Source organism: Lonchura striata, chromosome 7 (genome assembly GCF_046129695.1).
Source record: "Lonchura striata isolate bLonStr1 chromosome 7, bLonStr1.mat, whole genome shotgun sequence".
NCBI classification, from domain to species: Eukaryota; Metazoa; Chordata; class Aves; order Passeriformes; family Estrildidae; genus Lonchura; species Lonchura striata.
The window spans coordinates 2934769-2960667 of NC_134609.1; the positions used below are offsets into that span (position 1 = coordinate 2934769).

The window sequence follows — 25899 nt, forward strand, 5'->3', positions numbered from 1 at the left end:
TGGTCTTGTGAGAGAAGACATGAGAATTACAGTACTTAGCAGTTTTGTCTGCTATGATACACCACTTGGACAAGATTTTGTCAGTTTCTTTGGGAAATATTTTTTCCCTTTTAGTTTTTTGATTTCTTTTTCCTTTTAACAGCCTTTGATGTGGTCTAGTGAGCTGTGTGTGTGGTCAGAGGGAGAATTATGCTGTTCAATTTTGATAATGCTTTTTCCAAGTCTCTATCTGCCCTTCTGTGCTCTTGGAAGTTTTCTCTTTATGTCCTCTTGTGCCCCCTGCATTAAAGCAAACAACTCTGCGGTGATTTCATCCTCAATGAAGACAGGATAGATGGTGCTAACAGCAGGAATTAGTGAAGCTGTAAAGTAACATTTCTCTGCCTTCCCTGTTTTCCTTCCTTCCCCTTACTAGCATGAAAAGTCAATTAGCATTGTTTCAGCAGCTGCCTGGGTTGTAAACTCCCACTGCTCTTCCCACCCCCCTCAGAACCATCCCAACTTTAATTCCATAGCATTAGCTGCCATGGATGGCCATGGGTATTTATCAGCCTAAAGTATTTCATACCTAAGACTTCAAAGCATGTCATGTATCTGAGGGTGGCTTTCTGATAAATAAGTCTCATCCAAATCTTCTGTGACCAGTTAGAAGTCCACTTTACCAGGAAAAAAATAACGAACCCATACAACAAGACAACATAATCCATAGTTTTCAGTTTGTGATTTTCATGGTTTTTGCAGGAAATCCATGTAATCCATTTGTTTGGATATGGTTTATTTTGGGCTTTGGAAATGCATGGTAACTTTTCTGGCCTGAATTAGTCTATGCAAGAAACCCCTCACCCAGCAAACCCAAACAATAAAGCTGTTACTGAGGTTTAGCTTCAAAGTTGTCATTCTCAGCCAGTGCTGGGGGCTATCAGCACATGTTGTGAGACACAGAGGTAAACCCAGTGTTTCAGCAGCTCCCTGATGGCCTTGAACACACAGAGCCTCGTCAGCTCTGGGCACTTCCTAAGAAAGAGTCTTTGGTTGGAACATACAATTATCCAGTACTGCTCTGTGTGCCTTGAACAGAAAAATGGAGCTACTTGAAGATAAGTTCCTGCTATCAGTTAATGGACATGTGCAATCATCTGTTCTGCAGCCATCAGAAAAACAAAATAATTACCAGAGCTTCCAGATGGAGGTACCAGCTAACCTCATCACCACAGCAGCTGCAACAAACCCTTCCCAAAAAGAAGGTTTCAAATCTCAGTGCTGAGACAATTAATATGGGAAAGCAATTTTTACTTTTGCAAAATTAAGGATAGTAGATGGTACTGCCACAATACTTTTGAAAGCTGTTTTTCAGGAATAGTAGCCCATGATCTCTCCATGTGCGCTTGGCAGTTCTTTTCAGTCTCAAGTGGGTACAAGGTACAAATCCAGAGATGTTTATATGGAGCTCTTGAAGTGAGCCCCAAGCTGTCTGCTGTGCCAGAAGCTGGGCTGTACAATTCTGTGTGGATCTGCTGCTGCAGTGTGTGCACTGGGATCAGCACTGGATAAACAGACACCTAGAATTTCACAGGTACAATAAGTAAGCATCCACCTGGGGTGCTTTGTGATTTCCAGCAGTAGTGTAGATGCTGTGATTGCAACTCTGCATGTTGAGACCTGTGATTAAAGCTGCTTTTTGTCAGCCCCACCTGGGTTGCTTTTGTCAGCTGGAGCAGTTCTCATGTTTGAGGTTTCTCAGCTGGGGTGATTATCTTGTGTGATTGGAAGCAGTTACTCTGAGTCTAGAGGAATGTGAAGGGCTGATGCAGGTAGCACTTTGGCCTGCTACCTCACACCTGCAGTTTCGAGGAAGACAGAATTTATTTATTTTCTTTAATAATACTGGGGAAAAAAAAAACCCCAAACCTCATGTTTGGTAATGAAATCCTGAAATGTGGTGTGAATGTAACAAATACAAGGACATCTGCTTGCTGCTTCTGAGAAGCTATAAGAGGAACCATATACTGCCTTAAAAGAGTAAATGCCAAACACGTGACTTCTCAGGCAGGCTTGTCGGCACCAGTCCAACAGAACACTTCTTGTAGGGAAAAGAAGGGTGCAGTTGCTTGCCAGTCTAGCCCAAGGCTTCTGGCCTTGTCATAATGTTAAGATTTCCTCACACCAAAAATGTGCTAGTAAAAAGACTGGGAATTTTTGCTACCTGCAAACAAAGGAGGGATGCTGCTGTGTTTAACACAAGTACCCCATATTGCCATCTCTGCTTCTACGGAGAGAAACACACTTGCTAAGGCAGTTTTAGGAGCCAAGAGCAGCTTGTGACCCTGTGGGGATAAGCAACAGCATCAGGGAGCAGCTGTGACACAGGCAGTGCCCACTGGAGCAGGGGGTGTGGAGCAGCACAGCCACGTCCTCAGTGCAGGCTCTGGGCATCTTCTCTGGGCTGCTGCTGTCTCATCTTCCAGGAGCTTGGTGTGGATGTTCTGTGGGTGCATGGCTTGTGTTCTTAGGGTGAAATGTGGGGTTTTGTTCCTGACTATGCTCTGCAAGGTCTCAAGACTTGTCTGCAGCTCCTCCAGTTTGGCTTTAGGGAGTTGTAAATATGCTGGCTACATGAGCCAGCTGCTGCCTTTGCATCATGCGCAGCTCTGATGCAAAGAGTTGAATTTTATTGACAGACTCTTGCCAATACATCACCATTGGTTTAAATCACTTTTGAGTAAGAAAGGAAAGTTTAGGAAAATCTGACAGAGAAGTTAGTTTCTTTCCAGTTTATTCTCATACAAATATATTTACATGGTAATCTTTGTTGTGTAGGGTATGTGGGGAAAAAAAATCTGGTTGCTTCTTTCCAGACCTATGTTAGTCCATCTTTTAGTATAGGAGTATATAATTTTCTGAAAAGCATGTAATCATGCTTAGTATTCTTCAGTGTAACCTCTCTTTTTTTCCTTATCTATTATGGGGGAGAGAAAAGAGCCACTCTTGCACATTCGTGAGTTTTAGCTCAATTGACACTGTAACACAGCATGCCTTTTAGTAAAATAGAAAAAAAAAATTAAAGTGCATGAATCTTTTGCATAGTTTTTTTCTTACTTTAGGCACTGAAAAGTTAGTATTTACTGTAACTTGGTGTAACCTAGAAGAAAACATATTATGGAATAATTTAATTTTAAAAAATAGATGTAATTATTAATTTAGTAAGTTTTGATTGGTCCCATTTCAGTTATTTTCTTTGTAAATATGAGAATTTGAGTATTCAGTTAACAAATATGAATGCTTCTGAAATGGATGGTCATCTGGGCTCCACTTTTAGAGTGGGAGAAATTATGTTCATGTCACATGTCCCAGTGTGGTAACTATTGTTAAAACAGATTGCTCATGGGAAATCCTTTTGCAAAACTTGGTATAAATATTTGTTTTCTCTGGATTAAATGCTGCCCTCGACTGAAGGCTGTTCAGACTTCAGGGCTGATGGCTGATACCCTCTAAAAGTCAGTATGTTGTGCCTTTTGGGCAACAGGCAGAAAAACTAACAGGCAGTTCAGAAAACACCAGAGGCACAAAAGTTGTCGTGAAACAGACTGAAATGGTTTAAAATGTTAGCTCATTTCTTTCTGTCAGTACATAAAGCCTGAAGGAATCCAGACTGTATTAATGTTCAGGAATACTTCCCCCTCCAGCCCACCCCAAGGGCCATAGAGGAAAGCTCAGGAGTAAATGCCTAAAGGACTCTTTGGCACGTAATGCAAAACCTGGTTTGATTGCTCTTAATAATCCTATATTGGACTCACCTATCAGCAAGCAGAAATTCAATTATTGCCTATGTTTTTTAATTCCTAGTGATGGCAAAATAGTTTCAAATATATTTATTTGAGCTGCATCCCTTAGGAAGCATTTATAAGTGTCAACCTTTTCCATGCAGCATTCTCCTCTTCAATGAGAGTTTGGTTTCAAAAATGTTGCTGAGGAACAAAAAAGTTAATTTATTGCACTTTGACAGCTGCAGTGGAGGTATCCTGTGAGTATTTAGGGAGGCATGCTCCAGCAAGGAGCACTGGTGAAAGGACTGCTGACCCTCCACAGTCACTGTGGTCTGACTGGCTTCTGCTTTCCCCCACACTGCTACAAAGAGGCATGTGGAAGAGTAGGTGTGCCTCAGCCCTCTGCTTCCTGCCACGAGTCAGGTTATGGCCTTCTTTCTGTGGCACCAGAAACTTTGCCTACACCAGCAAAGTTTGCATGGGAAAAAAAAATTAAAAATAAAAATTTTCCCCTCCATATATTTTTCTTTACATCATCAACCTTCAAGCTACTGCGATCCTTAAAATGTAGGTTTTAGCCCAGTGTTAAGGGCTCTCCGATTGGAAAAGATTGTGCAGCAGAATGTCAATTCCAATAAAGTATCAATTTCATATTATAAAGACTGTTAATGAAGACATATTATTACAATCTAGAGTTCAGTGGGTGTGTCTGTGCATCACAGAGAAAACACTTCTGAAAGTAAATAGTAAGTCTTTGCATCTGAGAGGAAGGGCTACAAGGTATTACCAGACCAGATAACAAAACAGAAGGCTTACCCTTTTTCTTGGAAATGTTTGAAAATGTCTCTTGGAAAGGTCATAAATAAAAAGCTGATAACAGAATTAATATCTTCAAAGATCTAGAACTCAGCTAGTTAAACTTCACTTTTCAATTTCATACACCTGTCTTCTACAAATTAGTTTTAATGTTGATGTTATAATTACATTTGATACACATCATCATTACATATAAATTTCTTTGCACTCTTTTGCCACTCCTGTTTCTTCAGGAGCTTCTGCACCAACTTCCTATGAGTTCTTTTGCCCTTCAACTGAAGCACATTACTATCCTCAAAAGAAAGGTGGTACTTCTAAATATAGAAATCTAATTTAGATTCTGCTGTGACAACTAGGGGTCCAGTTCTTTTTCATTACAATGATGAGATATTTATTGCTGAAGTCCATTGGTAATGTTACTTAGATCATTGTAGGCAGACAAAAAGTTGTCAGTATGGAGGTTTCTTCTATTATTAAAACTATAATTAAAGCCACTTAGTGCCAAGCAACTTTACTTCTGCTAAAATAGATCTCAAACCTGTGGATGCATTTTTCCTTATTCCCTTTCTTTTTAGGACTAGTAATCTTACAGAGAAAGTCAGGTATAACTCAGTTTTAGAGAAACTCAGAGAGTTTCAGAGGCTGAATAATCACTGAGAGAGAGAAATTAAGTATTTCTCTGCAGGTATGCCAGAATGATTTTGTCATATGGGAAGGTAGTTCTAAAAGTAAAGTAACTGTGCTTCTTTCTCAAAATATTCGTAGCTTTTATATTAGTTGGAAAACATCACGCTTATTTCTTTTTTTCCAGAACATGTTCTGGGGATGTGGGGTGGTGGGGTGCAGGAAAGGTTATGTTTTTTGCTTTTTATAGGCCAAATGGCTATGTGATTCACAGCTCGGATTTTTGACCAGAAATGGGTCATTTATTTTATAGATTCTCCTGAAGTAATTCAATGTGCAGTGTTATAGCACTATGCAATTGTGAGGGGGAGGGAGGAAATGTCCTAGAGATTTAGTGCTTTCTCTATTGTCTAGCTCAATTTGTGAGTCTTGGTCTGATATAGCTCTCTTTCAGAGAAAAATAAAAACCTGTCAGTGAGAACTACTCTTCTGTTCCCTCTGTACCTGGCTTATGTAAAGCTTGGTCTGGTTACTTTGGGGTTGAGGAAGAAAGTAAAGTTCTTAAAAACATTTTACAGGTATGAGACTGTTAACACCCAAAGGGAGGCTTTGTTTTTAAACTTTCATCCATTGTTTATACCTTTAAGCTCAACTTGAGGATATCTTAAATAGGAGTAAACCTCCCCAACTTTTGAATGCTTCTAGATTTGAAGCTGTTATCTGATGTATTGATTGTTTTGTGTCAGTTAATTTAATAGAAATGCTGTTAAAAAAATGAACGTGAGCAGGAGAATTACTTAAAATAATTAATTACTACACAAAGTCAAAAGGCAAAAATAAAGGACAATGTTCGCATCCTCACATATATGTTTTGCAAGTGGCAAAAATACTGAGAAGTGACACAGGCCAGGAGAGGAAGGTGTTGAGCAGAACAATATGAGGAGAATGCTTGGATGATTTCTGCTTTGACACTGTTGCAAGTAGGTAGCACTTGCAGAAATAAAATGCTGGTCCTTCCAGTCAGTTTGGGGTGGGGGGATTCCTGAAGGATGCCTGTTTTAAATGATGGAGAGAAAGGAGTGGGGTAAAGAGAAGCTTAATCCCTCCTAGTACACAAGCATTTTACAGAGCAAAGTGCTTTTTTCCACATCAGTTGGCTGGCTGGTTTTGTGGCCCAGGTACAAAAGAAGCTGTATGTTGTCTTTGTAAAAAAACAGAGGAATGTTGCCTGGGGTTTCTAGGTGTGTTTCCAGCTTTCAAGGGGGATGTGTGGTAGTAGTACACAGAGCTTTCTACTCTTGTTAATCCACTGCCAGCTGTTTCATGTGTTCATTCTTTCTCACCCACCTGGTGGCTCTTTCCCTGCCCCTGTGCCTTCTCCTCTGCTTTTGTCTCCCTTTTTCTTTAGTGCTGGGTGTTTGCAATGGGGAGCACTCTTTGTCCTGATCTCTAAGACCACAACCCTCAGTAACCAGGAGCAGTGATTATCAGGAATAGAAACAGCACCTTGCTTGCAAGCATTTCTCAGTCAGACATCTGTGGACTCTTATTTTTTTTTTTTTTTCAGGCCTCTAACTGTGCCAAATTTGGATAGGCTTCCATGGGAATAACCAAATCAGACACATCCAGTTTGTTATAAAGCACTGAGCTTATAGCAGAGGTCAGCAAAGCCAGCACTGAGGCATTGGGAAGCAAATCTCGTTTCTTGAGGACGAGTGACAAGTGTTTGATTTGAATGTAATTTATGGACAGCATTTGAACTTAGGTATGAGACTGGTTCCTGTTGCTACCCACAGCTGATCTAAATGAAGGGCTGAAATTCCTTTAGACAAGAGGTTTCAAAAGTCAAGCAGCTGATAAGTAGTTGCTGTGTAACTGGTGAGTGTATCAAGGGAGTTTGGTGTGTGTCCTTTTTAAAGGCAGAGAGGGACTCAAAACAAAGGAAATTTAATAATCAAAGGAATGGTGGAGAAAACCTGGAAAATGGCAGACTTAATAAAGATGACTAAATAGAGTTTGCATGAATTTACTAATACCATTCAAAAGTGAAGAGGAAAAAAAGCCAGTAAAGCAGGGAGGCTCGAGATGCAATTGGCAATGAGGCTGGAACCTAAACCAGATCCAAGAATTAAGGGAAGGCTGAGAAACTGAAGATTTCTTGGTAGAACTTTTGATGTTGCTGAATGGGAAGATAAGGAGGAATGAGAAAGCTGAGAAAGATCCTGAAGGGATTTGAGTGGGAGTGGGAAGGAGAGACTCCATCATTAGCCTTCATGATAGATGTGCATACCATCCTGGAGAAGGCAGAGCAGCTGCTCTGACAATCCTAAGTGGAAGTATGGTACCTGGTGGAGAGAGCATTGAGGAGATAACTCACAGAAGAGGCTCTGATCCCAAGTGCCTGGAAAAACTGCCTTTAGGGAAGGTGGCAATGGCTGGGAACTTCAGTGTAAGGAAAAAGCTTTGACCAGCAGTGCAACCTCCATTCAGACCTCAGTTTTAAGAGAGCTGTTGGGTAAATGCTGCTTCTTTCTTGGCATATGGAAAAGTGCCAGTGGTAGAAGACTAGTACCAACTGAGAAGAAAAGAGTTCCAAGATTAAGGAAAATGACAGACATTGCAGCTAAGGAAAAATTTCCACTGCATAATGGTATGTGATTATTAAGAATTAACTGAAATGTTGAAAGCCTGGACAACAAAATGGAGAAATGTGGGCTTATCATAGAGGTCAGGATATAAAACATCCAAGTATCAGAAGGTTGGCAGAATGCTCTTACTAAGTGGACTAGATGTGTTTAAAAGGCTTTGTGCTGTTCAGAAATAACTGAACAAAAGCAAAAGTTGCGCAGTAGCAATTATATAGTGGACTAGAAAAAAAGGCTTTGGTGTAAAAAGGTCAGACTGAAATCAATTTGGCTGAAAATCCCTTTGGAAAAAGATGACAGAAGGAGCAAAGAATCTGTGTTAGCCCGAGGGTTAGACTCAAATAGGGGTAGGGATCTTTGTATGTAGTGTTGTTAGATAAATACTGCTTTATTATCAGGTGGTTTGCTTTCCTGGGTGGAGATAAGAGAAGCGATAGGGCCAAGGTACTCCCGGATTTGATTGCTGGCTAGTTTCTTCCTCAAACTAGTCACTGAACCATCAGGAAGAAAGTGTTACTTTAGCCTTCACTTTGAAAAGCAATGAGGATATTGTAGAAAATAATTTTGGATTGAGCATTCAGTTTCCCTTTATGCTTTATCATCTGCTGAAGAGCTGGCTTCCCTCTCTGTGCCCCCGTCTAGCTCATCTGAGCAGTCACGAAGCCAAGGCATGAGTGACATCAGCAAGGTGACAAGGTGACTCCAGTGGCAGTGAGTCAGACTGGGCTGAGTTCTGATGGATCAGCCTCCAGAGAGCTGCAGCCCTGCTTGGGACTGCTGAGGCACTCAGGCATTCCCACTCAGTGGCAGCTTACTGTTCATCACATGAAGTGGAATGTAAAATTGCACCCTTAAGTAATCATGGGTTGATTCATGATTTGAAATATGTGAAAAAAATATAGAGAACTAGGTTTGGAAATCTAGGTTTTGAATCTTAGGGGTAAATTTAAATAAGCAAAATTGGTCACAGGTGTAAGGAGCCTTAGGACTCAATTTCTGGAACTTACAGTTATGTAAAGCTTGCCTGGAAACTGAATCCTCAGTAAAGAGTTATCTTGGTCTGTAGTTCAAAATGGATGAATAGTCAGCCTGAGAATATATAGTACAACTAATGCAGGAATCTTGCAAGCAATGGGAGGGGAGAAGACAGGAAAACTTAATTCAGGTCTGTTTCTAAAAATTATACTTGATCTTGCAAATTGTGTGAAAGCAAATAAAAATAAGGTCTTGTGTGGTGAGAAGGATAGAGAATAACCATAATACAGAAATAAAAATATAAATATTTTGGCCTAATTTTCAGTAAGGATAATGAGAAATAGAGGAAAATACTAGATGTGTGAGAATAAGAAAATGGCAATTGCTACATCCCGAGGGAACTTGAGGATCGTAAAATACTCAGAGACCAAGAGAAATTTTCGTCTCACAATTAGGAAAAAATTATTGTTGATTGTAACTATTTTAGCTAATTTTTCCTTCAGGGTGATATCAATCATTGGAGAAAGCAGTGCCAACATGAAGAGGGAGAAAGGAAGAATTAGGCAAGCAATTAAAAGCCTGTCAATCTATCCTCATAATATGTAAAACTTTGGAAGGCATTGCAAGATGTGGGTGAGGGGCAGTCAAGGATTTGTGAGATTAAAGAAAATAAGGTAAACTATAATATATCTACTTCAGAGAGTGAATTTCATTGACCCTATACTTGACTTTGGGGAGAATTAATCTTCAAGACAAGGAAGGCCATTCTATGGCATTGAGGTCAGGCATGATCTGCCAGAACCTTTCCCAAGGTCTGCAGGTAAATCTTCCTGTTCAGCTCCACCGGTGGCAATGTGGATGCTGGGATCAGTGCAGCCAGGGAAAGCTGGTACCTCCCAGCTCTCAGGAGCACTGGAATTCTGCTGCCAGGAGAGAGGTCTTGAGACTTTTTGCATTGCAGCCCTCCCAGGAGCAATGGTTTGTTGCTGTTGAGAGAAGCCATGAAGTAGGGGATGTTGGGCAGAGAGGTACATGGCATAATAAAAGCAGACTTAAAGATATTATTAATTTGGCTACGTATTTCTAAATGCTGTTTTATTTGGGAGAGGTAAGTGACTCGGCAGATGCTCTAGAATCGTATGACTGAAAAAGACCTTGAGATCATCTAATCTAAATTAAGGCAGTTAAAACTTGTTGTGTCTGCTGTAGAGATTAAGAAATTATTCCTTGCAGCATCCTGTTTTCATAACTGGAGACACACCCAGCTGTTTTTCCCTCCCAGTCTCTTCAGCCTGTATTCATCTATGGTATTTTCCAAAACTATGTTCATTTTATTGTACGTACCTATCTTGAAGAACAATATCTAGAACTCTGCTCACTTTATAGTACTATAACTGAGGCTTTATGAATGTTGAACACAGGTTGTACAAACATTCATATATCCCACTATTGTGCTTATATTTTTATAGCATGATACTGTTAAGTCAGTCCATAAATTGAACCTAACCACTCTTTTTCTATGGAATTCTTACTTAGCCACTCAGTATTTTTGCTGCTGACTTCTGCCTATGTACAGTGTTTTGCATGTAATCTTTTTTCTCAGACCACTTGTCTAGTTTTCCTTTTTATCCTCTAATATAATTTGCAGTTCCATCAAGTTGGTTGGTTGTCAATTTAATAAATGTAGTCTCTTTTCTATGATCTGGGTCACTAATAAATATAGTGAGTATGACCAGACCCAATGTAGGTGACTTTGGGAGCTGCATTCTACATATTTTGATAGATAGTTAGTGGTGATTTCTGAATATTTAGAGGTGTTTTTGTTTGTTTGTTTTGGTTTGGTTTTGGTGGGTTATTTTTTTGGTTGTTGTTGGGGTTTGTTTTGTTTATGCCTTCTTTATCCCAGATATGCATCTCCATTAGTTTCATTTGGATCTAATTTCTTTAGCTTGCGCAAATGAGTATCATAGGAGGCAAAGTGTCAGTATATAGATCTGCTTCTCAAGCCTGCTCTTCTATTTGGCAAGGAAATTTGCTTTAACATTTTTGATTTAATGCTGCCTTTTACTCATGGTCTTGTATTCTTTAAAGTCTTCACAAATAGACTGATTATAGCTACTGTGTGTTTCTTCCCTCTGCCCTTAATCCTGGTCTAATCTTACCAACAGCACCTTGAAATGCTGTATCTTGGACCCACCTGAATAAAAACTTTGGTTGACTTTGTTGTGAGGTAAGAAAATGTAATTAATATCATTCATCTAGACTTTTGTAATGCATCCCACTTTATGTCAAGCAATGCACAATCAGAGGAAGACTGGGATTAGTAGAGTGAACAGTAAATTAGGTAGGAATGAGTTTATAAGATGTTGGCTATGTGGTATTGAAACAGGTGGAGTGTTGTGTTAAAATACTTTTGTCTGCCAATAGCTGTTAGCACGTTTTGGGAATGACTTGCTTTGTGTTTTTACTAAAATGTTTGGACAATTCATTAAATTTGATTAAAGCACTAGATGGTGCAGAATAGGAGAAGCCCTTAACACAGAAGATGAGGGTTTTTTATGTAACTAAAATGGAATATCCTTGAGAAACAAAGTAATAAAAATGAAACAAAACATCACTGCATAAAATGTAAAGCAGAAAGTGGTGGATTTGGGAGCAGATGGCAAATATAGATGAGAGCTTATCCAGCAGAAGCACTGGCAAGGAGAAGGTTTGAGCCTTCTGGCTGGTCAGGAGGACTGTTAACTGGCTGTGTGATGTTGAGCTGATCACAGGTGTGACTCTGGGATGTGTGAGAACAGAGGCATGCTGGTGTCCCCCCTGGAGCTGCCCCAAGAGCCCTTTCACACTAACAGACATAATTCTGCTCATCCATGCTGAAGAAAGATCATTTAAAGCCAAACAGGGTACAGGGGATGAGGATAAGGATAACCAGCATAGAATACAATCTAACATGAGAGACTACATGGAAGTTGAAAATGCAGGTTAGTGACACTGCCATGTATGCTAGTATGGGAGGAATGAGGGAATGCAATCACCACTCTAAATAGATCTTGGAGGTAAGTACTATCTGATATACTGTACAAACGGATCCAGAAGATCCTAAATTTCACAACACAGACCTGAGACATAACTTGGAAAAAAATACTTTGCATTTTTTTAAAATACCAGTAAGTTTAAACTTAGAAAAACATTTCACATTCTGTAGAAAACTTCTGCATGAGACATGTTTGTGTGACCTTTCAGAGACCCTAGAGAAAGGAGATGAACAAGATCTGGATCATTTTGATTTTATCTTTAAACTCACAGCTGTCACAGTTTGAAGATAAGTGAATTTATAAAAAGCGGAAAACTTGTTATCTTGGAGAGAAATACTTTGAACACCATCTGTCCTGTGTTTTCCTGAATGGAAAAAAAAGTGTTTGTCCATCAAGGTTCCTACTGGACAAGCATGTAGGGCAGATGTGAGAATCTAAAAATAGCATTGGGTGGGGGGGAGAATCCATTATGAAATCTAGGTTATTTTCTAATTTGTTTACTAGATAGTCTGATGGTGTTTCAACATTATTTCAGCATTATCCTGATGCTGGGATATATTGATTAAAACCCTTTCTGTTCCATCAGATGTTTTATTACCAAATGTAAACTTAACCTCACCTTCTTAGTGGCTTATGCCTATAAGAGTTTTTTTTTTAATTTGAGAAGGTCTCCCAAGCCTTTAATGCTGCAGATTCAGGAATCAAACCAGTGTATTAGCAAGTGTATCTGTGTAGGAGGTCTGAAAGAGTTACAGTGTGATTATAAAATAATCATAGGAGGAGAAAATACTGTTCATAGAAGGTTAAAATACATTTCTGTGTAGTCTGACACTTGATTGTTTTTCTCCCTCACGCAGGTGAGGTTAACAGTCTGGTGTTTTTATTTGAGGAATGTGTGTTAGCACGTTGTCTCAGTAAGATGAAGCTTTTTATAAAGATAATTGAAACATAATGCACACTGTTACTTAATACTTAAGTCTTAGTGTTTGGAAATATGAAAATATTACTTTTAAGATACCCTTATGGGTAAAGTGTACAATGTTTAGAATATAAAAAAGATGTATTGCAAAACACAGACCAATGTTCCAGTATTATCTTACTCCCAGCAAGCTGGAACTAAGAGTAAAAAGGCACTGAGTCCAAAATGAGTAATCCTCTCCCTCCATGAATGGCCTATGGGAATCCATAGCCAGCCAGACAGAAAGCCTAAAGAACTACCAAATGGAGTTCCTGCTTTTCAGGAGATAGTGGGAATAGAAGAGGAGGAAGGAGTAGAAGTTGCAGCCCTTTAACTATTCACCAACATCCCTGGACCACCGTCTTCCTCCCCAGTTCAGAGTATGTTGCAGATTGAATGTTCTTATTCTACAGCTTTTATTGTATCTGACAAATGGTGAAATGCACTGCTGTCAGTAAAAGGGAGTAAATGTAGACCTGGAGGAGTGGCCCTGAGAAGTCTTTTGCTTCTCAGAAACTGAATCCAAATTTATGTGCAACAACTTGATTCATGTGATAACATGAAGTAGGTTTTCCCCTCTTTTTCAGCTTCTATGACGTGTTCTTTTAAAATACTATTCTTAGTTCTTGATATTTTTTCAGTATTTTTCTTCTTCACCTTCTATATGTTTTTAAGGCTTTTAAAAAATAGCAAATAGCTCCAAACAGGAGCTCCTCTTTAACATATCCAACTCTGTTTCAAGAGACAGTTCCACTGCCCACAGAGACTTATCCGAGTTGTCCCAGCCTGCTACTCAAGCGACCATTTTATAGTATGGTGTCAGGAATACGTTGCATGCCCTGCTGTGGTGTCAGGCATATAGGGAGCATTTGATGTTACAGGAGTCCTATGGGGCTACAGGAATGGAAAATACCAGCACAGGCCCACGCTCAGCACTGCTGTAAGAGGAAGCGATGCCTGGAGTGAGGCTCCCTCAGAACCACACCCTGACTCGCCTCCGATGGAGCCAGTGGCTTGTTTCCAGGAGGAGTCCCTGGACCAAAGGGCCTGCCAGCAGCCTGAGCAATCAAGGAGCCTCAACTTCAGTGGGAAGCTGAGCTTGCTGTGGTGAGGATGCTCCCATGCTTGTTTTGGTGAAGAGCAAGCAGAAAAATGCAAAATAAAATACAGTCCATTTAAAAGACAGGAAGATGACTAAGCTGGTGAATAAGATGCTCTAGACAAAGGACAGGGAGTGGCAGGGCAGAGAAGCTGAAAAAACAGCAGAATTGGGAAAAAAAACAGTGCTTTGGAAATACAAGTTAACAAATATGTAGGGGATAAGCTGGAAAAAGGCAAGACAGGTATTTAAGTTCTGGGTAATAAGAACAAAAAGAGACCTTATGAAACCTAGATCTGAGTGACTCAGGAAGCAAGATGAGCTTCTGAGAGGGAGTTGGGAATGTAGTCTGAGAGGAACAGGAAATAGTAGGAGGGTAAAAGGTGGACTCCTGTTCTGTAATGGACTTCAATTAGTGGGAAGAATGAGAGGGACACGACAGTGCTGCTGAATCAGAAGAGCAGAAATTCAGTGGATGTTTAGAAGCCTGAGGATGATTTTCTTAATAAGGTTGTTTTTCTGGAGGTGAGGATGGAAGGAGGCCAGGTAAATGAATGTTGCATCCAGTAAGTTATAGGGGAAAAGAATGCAAGAACATTGTGAATGTTGCTGATAGGGTTGGAAGAAGAAATTAAAGCCAAGAAATGAGTTGGATGGAGTTTGGCATAACTGTGATGGAAGCAAGAAAGCTGAAAAAGCATGAATACTGCAAAACATGGATGGCACCCAAGTTGAAAAGGGCTTGATGAATATTGCAGATGGATGTGGGTAAGAACATCATGAACTTGAAGCTGTTGTGCTTGCTTTGTAGAAGACAGAATCTGTCCCAAGGTTAATGAATGCTATGGCACATTACCACGATAATTGAAAGCTCACATGAAAGTCCAGAATTCCCTTGTCTGGTGAGTTGTACAACAAGCACAGAATGAAAAGGGTTTCTTTCTGCACAGAGTTAAATCTTAGAGCGAGTCAAAGGCAGATGACACACAGAGACAGGAGGTGGGAAATAGAAAGCATTGCTTATGTTGGAAGATGAGGCTTCCATCAAGCAGTGCCCAAGCCATTGTCAAGGTTTCAGAGGTCAATACAGCAGGCAGAGTTTTAAGGAGAAAATGGAAAGATGTCAGTGAATCAGCTTTGCTAGTGTTGCCAGTAAATTGTTCCTGAAATTGGTAAATGAGTGATACCAGAATTGGAAGATGTGTTGGAAAGTGCAGTGTGATGTAATGGGGCTGCTGGGGGAAGGAATGCAAAGAGTGGGCTGGGAGTGTTTGTGACAGCATTTTGCATGGTCTGAACATGTGTGCATTTATTAAGGCCAGAATGAAATGCAGAATGAATATAGGTAACATAGGCTGGTGCTCTGCACTATGGGGATGGGTAGAAAAATGTGTTTTATAAGCTTTGTTAGAAAGACCTGCACCCAGAAGTGAGAGAGAGCAGGTCACACATAAGGTGACATTGATGTTACTCAATTCGAATGAGTGGCAAGGGTCCCAGCATTTTGGATCAATTAATGAGGGAAGGGGGATTAGGAAAACAAAGTCTGTTACAGTGATGTTGGGCTTAAAATGAGACATCTACAAAGTGATGCCTAAGAGACGGCTCAGTATTTTGTATTTGTACATAAATCTGGAGCTAGAGCACTGTCCAGCAAGTAAGAAAGCTCATATAATTCTATTGACTACAATGATGATGATTTTTTTTCAAGGCCTTGCATCTGGTTTTTCTTTTACCACAATTATTGGTCTCCTGTTGCAGCAGGGACACTGAATCAGCCACAGATATAGCACCAGATCACTAACAGGGCTTATTCCCAGAGTTGTGTCAACAATACTGGTATGATGAAGTAGATGTGGATGAAGTAATGGGGAAAATTGCACAGTCATGTTGATGCATGCAGCATTAAACCCCATGATGCCTGCCTAGGGAAGGACAAAATTGGTTTTAAAAGTAGATTGAAAATATGAAAAAGATAGAAACCATATTTTAAATTGGATTAATTTGAAATATGGTGTAAAATCAGTTAGCACTGATCTGGAGTGTATTAACTGTACTGTTGCATGTGTTCCTTCATGTACACTCTTGTCATCAGCTTCTAGTTTTGAAAAATTACTAAAGATAGCCTGGTGAAGTTTTTGCATGTCTGATTTACCCACCTCAATAACCAAAAAAAGGAAAGTTAAATGGAGAATTTGCCAAATGAACTGGCACCTGAATGCCAATTACTCCATTTTACTTGTTGCAGTTCCAGTAGCAATGATTGTTTCACACACATTAATTTCTCCTTTGGACTTTGGCTTCTGCACTTAAGTACAGGGTCTGAACTCGATGGGTTGCACAAATGCATAATGAGAAAGTTAATCTCTTCACTAACATGAGGCTGACCGTAGCTCTGCCCGTACACTGCATTATTTCTGCAGGAAATATCTGCAGGACTATCACTATGAAACGGTTCTGCTTGCTAAGCAAATGTGGAGCAGCACAGACAGGAAGAAGATAAGTAGAAAAAAATGCTAATTTAAATACTGAAGACCGATTTAACTAACCTTCATTTGTTTTAAAGTTTAAATATTTACTCATTTGCAATATTTGCATGTGCTCTTTCCTGGCCTGCAGCACTGTGCGCTTGGGTTTCTCTGTGGCGGTGAGAAGAAGGAGCAGGGTTTGCAGTCCAAGGGTTTCTCTGCCTGCAAGAAACGCAAGGGGGTCAGAGCAGAACGCCAGATCCATGTTTGCTGTCGCTTCCTAGTGCCGGGGTGGCATTCCCGGTGGCCGTAGCTCCCAGCAGGGCGGTGGCACGGGGCCCGGGCGCTGGCTGCCGGCCAGCCCGCAAGTGCAAGGGCTGCAGCTGCCACCGGGCCCTGCCTGCTCAGCCAGCGCCGCTCCGCTGAGAAACCTGCCAGGCCCAAGGGGAAAAAAAGAGCAGCTCTTGCACGACTCTGCCAGCACAACCCGGCGTGCCTTCCGCCTCAAAGCAAACAAAAAACAAACTGAAAATGTCCAGCGGAGGACGGCAAAGTCAGCCACCACCTGGAATTTTTCATGCAGTCACTACAATTACAAAACCTGCAGTATTGCTGTCCTCACATGTGTGCCCTGAGCCTGGGCTGCGCTGCAGCGCACCGGGGAAGTTACAATTGCGATTTTAGGAAGGGAATGTTTGCATTTTTCCGTTGATTTTCATTATTATCTGTAGTTCTAGTGATTATCTGCAAAATAGGGCACGCTGTGTTACCAGTAATACATGTATCCTGTGGCAGTGAGCCAAGCCAGTAATTGAAGGTCAGGGATTGTTTGTCGAGTGCAGTTCAGTGTGCTGCCTGATTCCATAGGGGACTGGCAGTGCCAAAGAACAAAGGCAGCTCTGTTCTGCAGGCTTATAGTATGGCTTGTTTGACAGAGCTCAGGCCCAGTTGTGAGAAGAAGCAAACAGTAGTGGAAAACAGTGCTAAGATAATGTGACTACTAAATAAGCCTTTTTAAAATTTAGTATTTTGCAAGTGTTAAAACCAGGCTTGCATAGACACAATTTTTTAAATTCTTATTTTAAAATTTAACTTTACGTGGCAGATCTGTGTTTTGTTAAGAACATACACGTATATTGTAGTAAATTTTTAAAATAGTAATGATACAAATGTCACTTTATCTTGCCTTAGTCTACTTAATATTAATAATTATACCACTAGCAACTTCCTTGTTTTTTTTTTTTTTTTTACTTCCAAAAGGTGTTTTACCATTTAGTGGATTTTTCCTGAGTATGTCTTTGAGTGAAACTTAGAAGTAAGAGTTGCTGAGTTAATATTCTATGCATAGCTGGTGCAACTTCAGAATTTTTAGCAAAATCCCTCTGTGGTAATGAACTGGTGGTGCTGGGCTGGGTATTAATATTCTTTGTTACTAAGTTGCCATCTATTAATAAAGCTTTGTCCAAACGGGCAAACTTGCCTGTCCTCCAGACCGTCTTGTGATTTGTATTTTAATAGTGTCTGTCTTGGATATTATTAAGAGTTGCCTGCTTTGACAGTTGCACTACATACCACACAGCTATCCCAGCACCATTAGTTCAAGAGTAGCATAAAGTATGTTGTGCTCTGTAATAGGCATTTTTCATTTGTTTGCCCTTCCCAAAATAGCTATTAAGTGTCTGAGCTCTTAAGAGAAATAGTAAAACAAAACCTAAAACTGTATGAGGATGGGGGGAATCTGGTGGTGGAAGTAGTATGTCTTTGGGATGCTCAGTACTTCTTGGAGGTAACCTAAAATGTGCTTTAAAAGTTAAATTGAAGATCATACAAGTACAGAATTAAGTTTGGAGAAATACTTTATATCGTGATTACTTGGCAAAGTCTGAGTTCCAAGATATTTTCTTGTGTCAGCTATTACTGATAGGTCAAATTTTATTCCTTAGAGGTGATGAGGCCTCTGAAGGACCAAGTTTGTGAAAGACTGTCCTGCTCATTAACAAGCGGCCGTTTTGCTGTTGGGTGGTGAATAACGAGTCACACTTCTACTCTAAAGGGGGAACAGCAGTGCAAACTGCAGCCCCAAACCTGGAATAAGGCTGCATTTTAGTCTTTGATGCTGCATGACTCTCTTAAGTACTGGTGCAAGTGACTGAGGTGTTATTCCCCCCCCCACCCAGTGAGAGGGTGGGCTGGAGAAAAAGGAAGTGAAAGGAAGTCAGGTCAGAATGGTGTCACTAAGATGTTGAATTTTTTTTCTCTGGAGATAAGGCAGTGCAGCCCTACCATGGCATGGCTGGGGCAGGAGGTGTGTTTTGGGGGAATCAAGGAGATTAGTGAGCAGTGTTCTGCTGCTGGTGAGCCCTCAGGGGATCTGGTGAGGGGCTGTGGCAGGGGTGCTGGAAACCAGAGGAGCAACTGTCCAGTCTGGGTGGTCAGGAATAGATGGAGGCTGCTCAAGGCACTGCTGCCTCCCCGCAGCCTTGCTGCCATATAAGGCTGCTCAGCTGCCTTGAGCCAGCCCGGATGGAAGACCACTTAAAAAGGAAAATCAATACAATAAACGGCCTCTGCTAGTGTCCTTTCCGAGCAAAATCCAGGTCTTGCAGTTATGTGGTTTGAGCATAGGCCAGGTAGTGTACAAACACCACATACAGGTAGCCTGGCTCCTGCTCTTGCTTGTGTGCATGCAGTGTCACAAACTGTTATGGAAGAAAACCAGTTTGCTGGAGAAAAGCCTGTGGTGGGTAGAAAGCCTTCCAGTTCAACTTTAATGTTTAGCTGTACCTAAGTATTTTATTTCAGAGCTTAGTATGTTATAGCATTCCAGTACACCTTTAAGCTTACATCATTTGGAATAATTCAAGATGAGAACAGAGATGTAGTCATGCATTGATTTCCCATTATTCTCATACTTTCTTGGCAAATGACATGCCTTGTATTTTTTCCGTGAAGTGAAAAATGTACAGCTGTTTATGTTTAAAGAGTTTGGAAAAACAAATGTCTCTATTGCAACCTCCCTTGTGCTTTTTTTTTTTTTCTTTCTTTCTTCTTCCTTACTATCCATGTTTATGTATGTGAGCTAAGCTCAAGAAGTATATTACAGGTGTTTTGGCTAAATTCTTCTCTGGAAATAATTTTCTCATTAGTCAGTGTCCCCTGAACCTTTTCCCCCTGGAGTATTCAGTTGAAGTTTCCACGTGAACTGTAAACAACTCATTAGTGACATTAGCTAGCGTTGGAAAGTGTGAAAACATGTGGGTTGTTTATGGGTTTGGGTGTTTTTTTTTTTTTCTTTTCTTTTTGGTGGGGGGGATCCAGGGAGAAGATAGGTTATACTAAAAATGAGAAAATTGTGGTTGAAAGGTTTTCCGGGAGTTCCCGGGCTGTGAGTCCCCGCTGAGCACTGCGTGCTGCGGGCGAAGGCTTTGGGCGGCACAGCCCCGGCTCTGGCGGCGCAGGGGGAGTGGAGCCGCCCACCGCCCTCTGCTCCGGCTGCTCCTGGACCCAAACCAGGCGCTGAGCTCATGCCTGACCCGCCCTTCCTTTTTATTTCTTTTTTTTTTTTTCCTCGATTGAATGCGGACGAGCTGCAGCCCTCGGTTGCTAACTTTCCAAAGCCCACCCGCGGGAGGGCTAGAGAACAGCTTTCCAAGGCCGGGCTCAGCTTCGCGGGGGGAGGAAGCGCTGGGGCTGTACACCAAGTCCGAGGCTGTGGCGCGGAGCAGCAGCAGCAGCAGGAGGCTCTCGGCCCCCGGCGCCTCGGCCGCGCTCCCGAGCCGCCGCCACACGTGTCCCGGGACTCCGCCCCCGCGGGACGTGGCCGCGGGCCGCGCCTGCCGAGCGCCGCCTCTTCCCGCGGCGTGCTCTGCTCGCCCGACGCTCGGCTCGGTGCTTCCCCGCCCGGCTGCTCCCGCCCCGGCACCGCGCACTGCGCGCCCGCCCTTATGTAAGCGGCGGCATCGGCAGCGCGCCATGACCCAGCGGCGGGGACGCGCCGGGGCCTCCGCAGAGCGCACAGCTGCGCGGTAGTCCGCGCCGGCCCCCACAAAGGGCGGGCGGTGAGTCCTCGTCCTCCTCCTCTTCTCCCTCCCCGCCGCCTCCTCCTCCGGCCCCGCAGTCTCCGCCCCCGGCACGGCCGCCCGGCCCGACCCGGAAGCGGCGCGGTGAGAACCATTTTCCTTGTGAGTTCAAAGGCGGAGGCGGGCGCGGAGGTCCCGCGGGCCGGGCCGGCGGGCGAGGTGCGTAGCGGCCGACGGGGCGGGGGGAGTGGGACAATCCGCCGCTGTGGTTCGGAGGGGCGCGGGGCGCCTCCGCGCCTGCCCCCGCGGGATACGTACCCGCGCGGACACTTTAACTTTGCGGCCGGCGCCTTTGTTTGCCCTCCGAGGCTGCCGGGGCGGAACGGGCCGCGCCCCCGGCCCGCGGGGCTGTCGCGGCCCTCAGCCCCGCTCCGTCCTATCGCTGCGGAGCGCGGAGCGGCGCACGTGACGAACGGGCTCCCGCGGGGGCGCGCGCGGCGCGGCACGCGGCCGGCGGCGGCGGCTTTGTGCGCGGCCCGGCGGGGACGAGAGCGCGGCGACCCCGGACAGCGTGAGTACCGGGCAGCGCCTGCGCCCCTTGGGAAACGGGAGAAAGGGAGCTCAGGAAAAACAAATCGAGGTTTTGTGGGCTTTTTTTTTTTTTTCTTTTTTCGGTTAAGTTCATGCCGTTAAGGCGGGGTGCGGGAGCGGCAGGACTCGGTGCCGGCCGTTAACGGCACGGACCCCGCCGTTAGAACGGCCGTGGGCGCCGTTGGGGCGCCCTGCCATGCGGCAGCTCCGGCGGGCAGCGGGCCCGGCTGGCGCTGCCTTCTCCCCGTGTCCCGACGGGTACTTCCTTCTGCCCCCCCCGCCGGAGGGCTGCGAGAGTTCCGCCCGGAATAACGCCTTGGCTGGAAACGGCCGCTTCCGTAGGGATTGCAGGCAGGGTAATCCGCGAATGAGGAAACCCCGTGCTCGATTTTAACGTCAGACCTGCTTTGCTGATTGTCCGCTCTTTTCCACTTGGTAATTCTGCCTTTGAGTACAAACCATGGCAACAAACAGGCGTTGGAAGAGAGCTACAGCTGTTTCGAATGATTAAGTGTCATAAAGAAAAGGTGCCGGTGTTTGCGCTATTGCAGACTAAACAGCAAGGCTAGAGGACAATATGTGGAAAAGTTTACCGAATAGCATGTAAAAATTAGGTTTAAATTATCTTTTCAATTTTTGTGCTTTAAAGAGTAAGAAGTATAGAATGTAGATGGTTTAGTGCAAGAATAGCTTTCTAAATTACGTTGTTAACCTTTTAAAAGTCTGTTTGTTTTACGGCATAAATTCCTCTAGAAAGATTTTTTAAAAAGGGTCACTGCGGTACGTGTACACAGTAGGATGTGCTTTTGTGGTGTGGGGAGCAGGCTTGAGGCACAGAGTGCCCAGCTAAGCAGGCTGTGAGCTCCAGCGAGGCAGCTGAGGCAGTGGTACGTGCGGGATGAGCTGGGCAGCAGCTGCGAGCTCAGCTGTAACCCGAGCATTTGCTGCATTGAGCCTTCTGGGTGTCACAGCCTGGCAGCGCCCAGGCTGCAGCAGTCGAGGTGCAGTGGCTTCTGGAGCCCTGGCCAGTGCCAGAGAGCAGCCTGCTCTCATGCTGGAGGCACATTACCACCACTCCAGCTGCTTAATTGCACTAGGTAGAGGTAAAAATACACTATGTGCTTACTCGCTACTGCTTCAGTCCTGTGATTGTTGTGGAGGTTTTGGAAGATAAATAAAGAGATGACTTGTTTTAGTGGGCATAAGAAAAGGCAGTCACTGAGTAATCTGCTGTATTGGTATTTGGTGAATACTGTTGAATGGTTTTGTGATTGCTCGCTGTGAAGTGTTGTTAATTTATGTCTTCTACAAAATTATTTGAATTTACAGAAGGTCCAGAATCCAGTTTTCAGACTAAGTGCTGTGCCAGCTGCCTCTTGTAGGCAGGTTATTTCTAGCATGAGCTGGGGTAAAATCATGGCGAGGGGGCATGTAAGAAACGCACTTTATTCAGCATCAGGGAACTTGCTAGCAAAGCAGCTGAAGTGTCTATGTGTGTGTGAGTGTCTATGTGTGTGTGTGTGTTCATGGAGCTCCCTTTGGCTTATCGGGGAAATTTGGTAGGAGAAGTGGGATTTTTTTTTTTTTAGCATCCAGATAGAATAGTGGTAAAGCCAGATGTCACTTAAAATTGACTGCTTGAGTTCTCTGCTTAGTTGTGGTCTTTGGGGAATTGGGTTAATGTATAAAACTTCTTTTACAAGCTACAGGTTTGAAAGGAAGACTTTAATTTACTAAGGTTCGGTTTTTCCTGGTTTCTGCCAATATGCTTGATTGTCCTTAAAGTTGTCCTTCTCTTTGGGAATGAAAAGAGGGAGCATCTGCAAGGAGCTTTTCCTCTGAAAATCTGCAAGGAGCTTGTTGGACTTACTTATATATTTTTCATGTCATTACATGCCTCATGTGCTTACCTCTAACAGCTGACTCTTGCCAGCTGTGCTCTCAGTCTGTTTTTCTTAGGGCCTGTGTGATCTGTAGTGCGAAATTCAGTTATGCCTTCTTATTAAAATTTTTCAAATCCCTAACCTGTCCCAGGTTGGGTGTCTCCTTGGTGGCCTGCCTATCTCATGGAACTGATGGAGTCTGGACTTTGCTTTTCCAAGAAGGCGTTTACTTAAGGGTGGTGTTTTGTTGTTGATAGTGGGAATGTTTTTTAATAGTGTCTGAAAAATTTCAAGTTGTGTGCAGCTGAGCGACTATTCGCATTGGAGGAGATGTGTGACATGGCATGGTTTTGCTTTATTTATTTACATATTTTTCCTCTGTGCTTCTGGGATAGTCTGCATCCTCCACATGAGTATTTTGGGGGCGTTGACCTGTCTAGAGGCATAGATCTATGAAAGTAAGGGAGAAGGCATTACGTTTCTCTTCTCAGAATAATCACACTCACAGATCTATATTTGGAACTAGTTCCTTTAATACCAGTAGGAAGATAAACCAGTGGCTCACATGTACTTAATTCTGTAGTGTTGTCTGAATCCTGAATGATAACTGGAAGCCACATTCCACACAGTTTCGTTTCAGCTGATGATGTGGTTATGTCCTGTTGTTTGTAGTCGGAAACTCATTTCTTGACCTGAATAATAGCTCAGAATGCTAGGAAAGAAGGCAGTGTGGGAAAAGTAGAACAGTGTGAGGGAAGACATGGGGGCAGTTTAAGAGCTGAAAGATTACAACATTGGCTTTTTCAAAGAAAAAAAATTGTCTGTTTGTGAGTTTAGACACTCAGCACTTTGCAATTTCATGATGTGAACTCCGCCCTCTCTTAACCATTAGCAATACAAGATCCATTATAGGAAAGTGATGCAAGAGCAAAGGCCTTTGCTATTAGAGGTTAAATAATTATTTACTGTTTGGACTATGTAATTGGAATATTATCATACTTTTGCTCCTCCAACCCTTGCATCTAGTTACCTATTGTAGAGATGGCTGACTGGTGGAGAGGTTTGACTTTTTTTCCTTCCTTGTCTGAGAAAGAGTAGCAGCTGAAGTTAAACCTTAAATAAAATGGAAATAAGAATGCTGTGCATTCAGTCGGAGCATTTGTGGAGTTTGATAGGTCTATTAGAAAGTATAATGTATCTCCCATGAAGAATTCTCTCATTTGTTTAGTAAGTGCCAGAGCTGAAGCTCCAGAGGCACTTGGGTTATATTTAGCCTAATCGCGAGGCAACACCTTTGAAAGTAGGTAATGAAGCTTGATAAAACCTTGAGTGCTCTCTTACGAGCTGCCTGCAGACTGGCTGAGGGCAGGTCACTGGCTCTGCTGCTGCCCTGCTTAGTGGCTTTTGTCAAGTTATGGGATTGCTTCCTGCCTCAGTTTCCCCATCTGTAAATAGGTCGTGGTGATCCTGCCTTCCCTTTTAAGTACTTGGGGTCTGTTGCTGAAGGATCTTGTATGTGAGCTGTGATAGCAGCATTTTACAGATATTGGTGTAGCGTTTGAACAGTGCTCCATGTGGTTTGACCTGCCCTTGTTTCTCCTCTTTGTCTTTTTCTCCTGCATTTTAAATTTAGAATCGGTGTCAAAGGGCTTTTTTCTTTTCCTGTTTTCTCTCATTATTATTTTTTGTCCTATAAAATAACTTTCCTCTTATTTTTTTCTGTCCCTCCATGTTTTTTCCCCTAGCATCCTGCATGTTCTTTCTGCCAGTCATTTCTTTTGTTCACAGATGTCTTCCTCTTGCTGTTCCTGTGTGTCCTCAGAGCAGCATTTCTCTCCCCTCCATCCGCTGGGATTTCCTTTTCACCTGACTCATCCCCAGTAGGTACATCCCCGCTCCGCTGGGCTCTCCTTGTGCTTCTGTTCCAGGAAACCCGGCCAGCAGGGAAGGGTTTGCCTGCTTGTCCCCTCTCGGGAGAGATCACTGGAGGCATGGCTCCCGCCCTGCTCGCCTGCTGCATCCTGCTGTGCCTGCATGAGGGCAGGGGCTTTGGGCCGAGGCGGTACGAGGGTGTCGAGGAGCCTCCCCTGCTCCCCTTTCCCTGTGCCTGGCTTTTGCGGCAGAGCTGGGAGATTTCTTGCTTCCCCCTGCAGCGAGGGTCGTCAGCCCCTTGTTGCTTTTGCAGCCCAGGAGGTGAACGGGAGGGCTCGTGGCCCTGCTGCGAGATGCCCGAAATGCCCGTGCCGCTGTGCTCGCAGGCGTTGTGCTGGAGCAGCCGGTTGCTGCAGGGAGGAGCGGCTGCGGGGGCGGCAGGAGCAGAGTCAGAGCGGTTCAGAGATGGGCAGGGAAATGAGATGGTTGACTTGAGGCAAGGTGAACGATTTCAGAACAGGAAGCGGGGGGAGGGATTTCTCTGCAGTCTGCTTCCACTTGAGCTGTCCTTAGTATAATCACTGCTGTGCTAGCTGGTCCTGCAGGCAGGGAGAGAGGATCTGCGGGCTGAGCTGTGTGTTTAGGATGGAATGGTGCTCCTGTACTTTGAGCTTCTGTGGTAAACAATCTTGCTCAAGCATAGTGGAGGAAAGGAAGAATGTATGGTGTAGTTCTCTTTTCTAGCTGGTTTTCCATCAACGGCACTTAGGAAAAAAACGACAGAACACAAAATCCTCCTTTCTTGCATAATTAGTAACTGTTATTCTGTTTTAGCTTGTTTAAATGGAAGAATACATCAGCATTTATACAAGTTACAGAGTTTTATATTCTGAGGGTTTTTTTCATTTACCTAATTTTCTCTTTTTTCCTTGACAGACGTTCAAGTCCTTGGTTGGAAAAAGTATATACAATTCAATTACTGCAGTAGAATTCCTTGTGGACAAACAGCTGGATTTCATAACTGAAGATAGTGCCTTTCAGCCCTATCAGGTAAGAAATTTGACTAGTATGTAAGTACTATCCATTTAATTTATTTAAAAACCATGATTTTAGTATTGTTTAAGTGCATTTTATGTTCAAGTTCTCT

General features: G+C 43.1%; 1 protein-coding gene across 9 annotated transcripts in view; it reads left to right on the plus strand.

The window, feature by feature from the left end:
• The window catches only part of JMJD1C (jumonji domain containing 1C), a 158370-nt gene that overhangs the window by 76591 nt on the left and 55880 nt on the right, over positions 1–25899 (plus strand). For 3 of the 9 annotated variants that reach the window (XM_021535498.3, XM_021535521.2, XM_021535508.3), the window contains exon 3: positions 25689–25802. In XM_021535498.3, the coding sequence (XP_021391173.2) occupies positions 25689–25802 (114 nt within the window). Of the gene's footprint in view, positions 1–20337; positions 20626–20910; positions 20978–25449; positions 25473–25688; positions 25803–25899 lie in introns of those variants that run through there. The other 6 variants (XM_021535529.2, XM_021535563.2, XM_021535545.2 and 3 more) reach the window with 6 other exon arrangements.